The following is an 8266-nucleotide window of genomic DNA, read 5'->3' as shown; positions in this document are numbered from 1 at the left end:
CATGTAGGTAATGAAGAAAATAGTTGGCTGTTCTAGGTCATCTGGCACGTGGTGCCGCCTCAATCCCTTTACCTCCCATTTCAGAACCCTCTCCCTCCACAGCCTTGTATACCCCTCTAAACATTGCACTGGCACTGGGACCCTCCACCCCATAACAAGGCACCCAGCTAGATCTGGTGCCTGACAGATACACTTGGACCCAGGGCTGAACTTATTCTTTTTGGTCATTGGAGTCAGTCAAGGAAATGCTGATGTGGCCTGAGCCACAGCAATGCAAAGCAACTGCACAAAAAAAGCCATGCTTCAGCCCTGGCATAGCATTTTCTGGCTGTCAGGGAGAGAGATGGTAGTGATTTCTTTTTTCTTTTATATACAGAGTTAAACATGAGCAATGGTTTTAGCTGGTATTTAGCTTAACCCACAGTTTTCTCTTCCCCAGCCTTGAAGAAGGGCACTTTGTGCCTGAAAGTTTGTCTCTCTCAAGTATATAGTTGATTCAGTAAAAGATATCACTGCCCCCTCCTTGCTCCTCACTTACTTCTCGGACCATCTTGGCTAGCTACAACATGCCAACCATACTAGAGCAGCAATTACTGTCAGGCCACTAGGTGGCAAAAAAGCTCCTGAAATCTGGGACTGAAATGCAAATACGGAAAGGAGACCATTTGTCTCAGGGCTTTTTGGTGGGGAAGCCTGGAGTCTCTATGCTGAAGGGGGACAGCTCTCTCCTTGTCTGGAGTTCTCCCTCCTGTGTGTTCCGGCCACGGCCCTATATCTGGAGTCTCCATATGACAGAAGGGGCTGGCTTTGGAACAGCAGGGACTATCTTCATGTTCACTCTTTGCCCAGTGAGGTCCTGGCCTATGCCCAGGTGCCATTGCAAATTTAAACAAATAAATGACCCATCCCCTCAGAATGGTTTCATTCATTAATATTTAGGAACAGCAGTGAGAGCCTGGGCTAGAAGGAGCTGCAGGGAGGCAACCTATTAATATACTCTTCTAGCATACATCTCCTTAGCCATGTGCCCAGAAGCCATGGGGATCGGAAGGGCCTTGGCAGACAGAATTTAAAAATAAAGAGCCCCTTAACAGCTGAAGAAACTGATTTGTGACAGGGGAGGGCAGGTCTATGGCTAAAGTATGGAGCTACCAGGACTGAATTTGTGCTTCACTTGGGAGATTCACTTGCCTGTGCTATACGAGACAGTACTATGCAGGACAGTGGGAGGAACTTGTTGATTCCCTCTCATTTTTGCAGCCCACAAGGGAGATCGCCCAGCTTCTGGCCACAGTTTGGAAAAGCCAGTGAACTCTCAGGATCGTGCTACTTCCTCAGCCTCAGCAGCCCAATGTATTCCCAACCCTGTCAGAGTCCAGTGGTTCTGCACTTTTTCAGATTCAGGGCATTCCTTTTTGAACTCAACGTGCCCCTCACAAAATGCCCCTCTTAACTTTCACTTGTTTCTTGACAACAGAAAAATAATCAAGCAGTTCTTTTGTTGCAAAGAATTCAGTAAGACCAGAACGGGTCTGCATAGTTTTGACACTATGGATTCCTATTCAGAATCTCTGGGTTTATCTTGTGAATCATGTGTAGGTGTTTGCACACCTAACTGTGCTAATACCCATAGCACACTCCAAAGGTACCACAAACCCTGGTTGAGAATCACTGGCATTTACATTCCTACCCCTCACGCCTGACCCTGTTAAAGCACAGAGAATGCCTGGAAGAATAAATGGCAGCATGGCACAGGACGCTCCTCCCTGGACACTCCTGCTCCTCTTCCCGCTGGAGGGCTGCTTGGCCTGTAGCACTGGTACAAAGGAGGAGGAACTCTCATCTCTAGGTGAAAGGGTCTAATGCCTTTCAGGTGCGTGTGACCAGCAACCATTGGCTTATGATGGACAAGACACAAGAAGCTGCTGTCAGTCTATTGCCAATTGGAATGGGCTTCTGGTTTGTAGAAAGTTGCCATCCACACACCTGTTGGCAGGCCTAGCCCAGAGTCCAAGGGACAGGTAGAATGTGGACACATAACCGCCTTTTATTCTCTAAGGACAGTTCTTGGAGCTATGGGGTTGGGTGGAGGGAGTTTGCACTGCTCTTGCCCAGGGAACTTCAGGCTGCAGAGCTGTCAGTCTAGCCCCTGTCACAAGCATGTTTTAAAAGAGTAGCAATAAGTACAGTGAACTTGACACTGGGGCCCACTGGGCATCATTGTACCCCTGCAACCCACCAGGTCCACTCATCAACAGGACAAGAGTTCAGACCACTGCTCCAAGAGCCCATCTGAGAGACAGGAGAACCTTCACAGGGTATTCACAGTATAGGGTCCTCCTACCTGCAGTCCTGAAACCTTGACTCCTGCTTTGTAGAAGCACTTGCTAGCCACAGGGTAGATCCCAGGGAACAGCTCTCAGATCTTGGACAGCCAGGAATGGCATTTTCAGCAGCAATTCTGTTTCAGTTGCTCCTGAGTCCTGCTGCAGGATGCAGATGGTATTGCTGCAGGTTTTTCCCCCCATCCCACTGGAATTCTGCCTCTGCAACAGAGGGCTCCAACAGAAGAAAATTCCAATATAGGAGCTCATTGGGACCAATCAAATTTCAACCTTCAGGGACTTCTTTTTTTTTTTTTAACAAGGAAATGGAAGGATACCAAACACAGGAATTTTTCCTTAGGCTTTGCTCCCAAGGTCTAAAAGCACAGCAAAAGTGCTTGCTTCACATCACTTACCAGGCTCTGATATTAACCACTGTTGTGTGAACTTTAAAAACACAACTGTCTCTCGGGAAGTTGAAAGATGGCTTGGAAGAAGGGATTTGTGACCTATTTGGATATCTGGGGAAAGCCTGGAAGATGGGTGGTTGGCTTTTGGTTTAAGGTTTTATTTCAAGGTGTCCCCAATTTAATTGAAAGTTACCCAGGCAGAGTCAGAGGTGTGTATTACGGGAAGTCAGGGTCCTGCACTGACAGCCTGATGTATCAGATATCCCCCCAGTGTAACTTTCCTCCTTGGAGTGAACATCTCTGCCCCCAATTGGGCTTCTGCTTTTCTCACAGGTGTGAATTGTCAGAGAAGTCAATGGGACTTTGCATGAAAATCCTACCAGGACTGGGGCCTCAGTCAGTTTTCTCCTTTCCCTTGGATCTCCTGATTTTGTTAAGACCCTCCAAGTCAGCAATTCTTTAGGTAGACAAGACCTGAATAGCAGATGTGAAAAACAAATAGGAAAAACCTAGGCTTTAAAAAACCTTCCAGGCCTGTATTTACCATGAAGGGGCAAAAGTGGACATGTGGCTAATTTCTTTGCCAGTCACCTTTAAAAGGAAGCAACCCCCTCCTACCCACTTAACCTCCTACAGCCTAGCAGCAAGGCTACTTTTCATTTTCTCTTTCTTTGCTGCCGTCAGTCTCCTCTCCATAACGATTCAAGCGATTAATCTCTATTTATATCTCTTGGAAGCTCCCCAGCTCCCATAGCTTCCTGCATCCTACACACAACAGAATCAGTCAATTATTATATTAACAATAAGGAAAGAGGATTGGATTGCAAACCCCAAGAAAATAAAAAGTATATCAGGAGAAAGCCACCAAATGATGTCTCAAAAAGGATTTTCCTCTCTTATGGAGATGGCTGGTAGATCACCAGTTAGCAAACAGATTAACATCAGCCTGAGGTAAGACAAAGAAGGGGAGTCATATGCACAGAAGGAAGCTGCCTTGTGGGTAGAGGAAAGATCCGACCATTGGGAGTCATGGGGTCTACTCCCAGGTCTCCATAGGAGCATGGCTTTTTTTTTGTAGAAGAGCATCAATCTAGGACTGGGGTTCCTGGGCTCTAGATAAGAGTGAGTTTTGAGGTTTAAAGCAGTGATCCAGAGCTGGTCTCTACAGTCCCCTTTCCAGCTCTCAGCAGGAGGTCAGTGTGAGCTTGAGGCTGGTCAGCAAGGGTGAAATTTCTAAAAGCAGTTATGGATTTGAGAAAGGAAGTGAGGTCTCTCTATTTTTGGGTACCTAGCTAGAGACAGCTAAGGTGAGAAGTTCAGAATCTAAAAAATGAGGCCTTCCAAATCAGTGGCTCAACCTCTCCCTGTGCCTCCCCATGACATAGTGATAGTGGCCCAATGTCTGTTAAGTACTTCTGAAGGCTTCAGTGAAAGATGCAGGAGTAGCCAAGGCTGCAGAGTGATAACTTTCCATAATGACCAGGGCACCAGGGCAGGGCAGAGCGTTCAGTGTGATTCTTAGCTGTCCAGCAGAACATCCCACCAAAGGATGGGGAAGGGTGTAGTCTGCGTGTATACCTTATGCATTGCTCCCTACAGGATTTGAGCAGAGCATGATGACTGACACTTTGTGGGGAGTGGGCCATGAGACCTTGCCTAGCACTGTGCTAGTGGAGCCAGAGGAGACAGCTGGCTCTGGATGGAAGGAGGCCAATACTGTGGACAGAGTTGGCTAGAGACTAGGGACCGGGGAGCTGAATGGGAAGCCCTGAGACTTTATAACACAAGTGGGGAATAGACAAGTGCTTACCTTGTACATGTCATCCATCCCAAGAATCTGCTCTTTTTGGCCTTGTGCATTGCACTGTATTTTGGTTAAATACATTTGGTCCAGCCATTTAGTCTCTCCTGGGCCAGGTCATTTATCAGAACCCTTGGACAAGGACAAAGGGTGGTAGAGTCCAGCTAGTGAACCGAGGCCACGCACCCCACTCTGCCTGTAGCAGGTTGGGTGTGGCAGGGAGGTGAGTATTAGTCTAGGGGTACTTTACCTTCCTCTTAGAATGAGTGGCAGAAGGGATCTTTGCATTGCATGAGGCCCTCTTGTTGATGCCTCCTGTCATATACCCATAAGCACCTACCTGGGGGGAGGGAAGTCAAGGGTGTACATCCAGGGCTAGAGTTAAAGCTGCCAGAGCAATGTGGACATCTTTGAGGGATTGCCTCTGCAGCCTGGGCATGCTCCAAATGTTGTCTTTCAACAGGATGTGTGCACACGAGGGTTGAGGCTGGTCAGTGATACCTGTGACTGACATGACCCCCCCAACTCCCATTGCTGCCCATTGCTCAGGGAGGCCAATATATCACCCTTCAGGGGTGAAGCATAGCTGCTGCAGCACCTTGTACACCAGTGGCTGGCTAAACAAAGGGAGGGGATCCTGACCAAAATGCAGTGGTGCTGAGTTAAAGACAACCAGGGGGAAGCTGAGGGCTAGGACAAGCCCCTGTGCGTCACCTTCCAGAGCGGTTGAGGGGAGCCTAGGGAAAGGAAAGAGGGAAATTCAGATACCCACCTATGCTCGGATCAGCAATGGGGAGGGGACACTGCTGTCAGCTTGGGGACTCAGTGATGGGAGGAGGGAGGAAGGGAACATGGGACAAATGAGAGAAAAGAGTGGGTAGGGCAGGCTTTGATGGCAGGATCAGGAGTGAGCAGGGCTCACACTTCCTTAAGGAAGGAGTCAGGAGTGGCTCGGAGAGAGCAGTGACCAGGCACCTGGGGGCAGGGGGGGAGGCTGGCAGTCACTCAGCCCTTGGGGTGGTCAGAAGTAGGTGGGGAAGTCAGTGATCTGGAGGTGTGGGGGCAGGAGGGGCTGGGGGCAGCAGTGGCTGGGGGAGGAGGGCGGTCCTGGGGGGCTGGCAGGGGGTGGAGTTGCTGAGATATGCCTTTTTTTTAACACTGCCTCGACTTTAGATTGGAACTTGCATTTCCCAGCTTGCAGGATTCAGCATCTTCCTCCTGTGCTGATTTCACCAAAGGGAATGTGCCTCTGCTTCAACCTCCCAGAGCTCTGGGCTGGCAAGTATTTGGGGGCAGCAGTGAAGGGACTGGGGCTCTTCTGTGTGAGGGTACCAATTTCTCCCTTGGTGCATTCCTTTCCTCCTTGCTCTGCACTGTTAGGGGGTTTGTGTTTTTAATGACTGTGTGATGAGCCAATGAGTGAGACCTCCCTCAGCTGAACACATTGGCTTCATAGTTGCTTGCAGCCTCGAGGAAGTTTGTTCCAGCACCTGACACTCTGTGGTGAGGAAAGCGAGGTGACAAGGATTCCACTCCCCTGCCCTCAACTGTTCATCGGCACAGGGGGTCATTTGTCCGTCCTCCTCTCTTTGTTGGAAAGGCTGGATTAAAACAATACAATGAATGGGACTTTTTTCAACCAGACTGTTGTAGAGCAAGGGGTTTATACCAACCGGACCCAGGATCTGGGAACTCTGATGGGCTGCTGCAATGGGACCGGGTCTGTGGTGGCAAGTGATGGGGGATCTTCAGTCTTGTTGCCTGATGAGAGGAACCTCTATATCACACGGGTGGTGCAGATTGCAGTGCTCTGTGTCCTCTCCTTGACTGTGGTGTTCGGGATCTTCTTTCTGGGCTGCAACTTGCTCATCAAGTCAGAGAGCATGATTAACTTTTTGGTGAAGGACCGCAGACCCTCCAAGGATGTGGGAGCTGCCATCATGGGGCTTTATTGAGAGGATGCCGTGAGTTTGTGGGCAAGAGTACTGTATGTGATTCTGGTCAAGATGTGGAGTCCCATACATTGGGGTGCGGGGAGGAGTTAGGGGTGTGCAGAACGTGGACTTGTCTTAATGTATGAGTGCACAAGGATAAACCAGTTCTGTGCTTTGGTGAATGCGCTGGTGAGAGGGACAGGGACACCTCCCTGGCTTTGAACAGAGAACAAAAATAAAAGCATCATTCTAATGTTGCATGCAGAAATGTTTTTTAAGTTTTGCATGAAACTTGCAAAAAGATAATAATGTGAAAATCTGGAGTCTTTTATGCTGTTACCTTGGATACTGCTACCTGTTTTTTAGGGCTTTTATTCTTTTTTAAACAAACGTAACCAAACAAAAAGCAAAATGTGTTGTGTAAGAAAAATAAATAAAATGTTTGTGGGGGCAGGGAAAGCGAGGTGCTCAGTGAGTTTCCAAGCAGAGACCGCATGCTGATGAAATGTGCCAGTCGATTTCTATTCCGGACCTCAAGCTCAGATCCTTTTGTAGACAAAGAGTTTTGTAACGGGAAAAGCATGTTCTTTATGGCTTTTTTTTCCCTGGGTGTCTGAGCTATCCTGTTTAATGAACTGGGGGCTGCTTGTTTCACATTGTAGGGAAAGAAGGGAAAAGCAAACTAAAAAGACACAAAAGTGCGGCTCTGTTTTTGTATGCAGCAACATTTTTTTTCACTGTTACATTGTTCCAACTTGGGGTTTTTTGTAGTTTTTGAAAATTGGTGAACGTGAAAAAAAAAAATCCTGTTTTTGAATGATTTTGGTGTCGTCTTTATTTTCTTTCCCCCACGTGCAGGATGCTAGTGTTTCAATTACCACTCCAGAGGTTAAAGACAGTCATCTGACCTTGCAGTTTAATTTGCATTAAAAAAAAAATACAGTACCTAACTTGTGGGGAGGTCATGGGTCCTATTAGCTAATTAATTAGTTAGGAACTGCATTTGCCGGACTTCCTTAAAGTGCTGCCAAGCTCTGAGGCATTAAGATTCAACAAAAGCATCTTGCAAAACAGGTTTCTTCTTCTCAGTTGAAATATGCATCCTCTCAGAGCCTTGTAAACCTGTCAAAGTCTGACTGTGTGAGCGAAATGTAGGAGATGAAATGAGGACCGTTCCTGACCTTTCCTCTGCAGTGGAATTCTACTTCAGTGAGTGGGTGTAGGATGGAAATGATACTTCTCCTTTTTTGCAACCTATATAGTGTAGAGTGGGGTAAATTTAGGCTCCTCATTCCACCAGCATAAATCCAAACTGACTTCACTCTGGATTAGTCAAGGAATACATGAGACCAGAGCCTGGTTTGTAATGGAAGTCTCATGTCTGCTTACCCCAGCAGTCAGCAACCTATGACCCAGAGGCTGGATTTGGCCTGTAGAGAGTTTGGATCTGGCCCACAGTGGTGGGGCAGTGGGGGGAGAAAATCAATGGCATGCAGTGGCAGGGGAACTTTCTTTGCCTTGAATCGTGCATTCCTCTGCCATGTGCCACCTATCCCCTCTGCAGCATCCAAGTAATCTGCTGCCACTGGAGTCCTTCCTGCTTTGGTCCTGTGGTCTACCCTGCTTCCCGCAGAAGAATTTGGTGCTCACCATTGCCATTGGCAATGGGAATCGGTAGCACTAGGCGACGACGGTAAGCAGAGACTGCGGTAGAGGCATGCCACAGCAGCCCTTGGCACAGATCAGACAGGGATGGGGCTCTGCGGAGGTGGATGCTAGTGACCCACTAGTCTTAAA

General features: G+C 48.0%; 1 protein-coding gene across 1 annotated transcript; it reads left to right on the top strand.

Moving 5' to 3' along the window:
- Window positions 1–5681: 5681 nt before the first annotated feature.
- Window positions 5682–7258, top strand: LOC102571138 (reprimo-like protein). The gene has a single exon (XM_019499971.2). The coding sequence runs from the start codon at window positions 6155–6157 to the stop codon at window positions 6488–6490; it is 336 nt and encodes a 111-aa protein (XP_019355516.1). The 5' UTR covers window positions 5682–6154; the 3' UTR covers window positions 6491–7258.
- Window positions 7259–8266: the final 1008 nt, after the last annotated feature.

Source organism: Alligator mississippiensis, chromosome 4 (assembly GCF_030867095.1).
Source record: "Alligator mississippiensis isolate rAllMis1 chromosome 4, rAllMis1, whole genome shotgun sequence".
Classification (NCBI taxonomy): Eukaryota; Metazoa; Chordata; order Crocodylia; family Alligatoridae; genus Alligator; species Alligator mississippiensis.
The sequence above is the reverse complement of the archived record's forward strand: the minus strand, read 5'-3'. Positions and strand labels throughout refer to the sequence as shown.

What these genes read in the sequence shown, in the direction of transcription:
- LOC102571138 (XM_019499971.2), top strand. Translation starts at nt 6,155, where the DNA reads ATGAATGGGACTTTTTTCAACCAGACTGTTGTAGAGCAAGGGGTTTAT.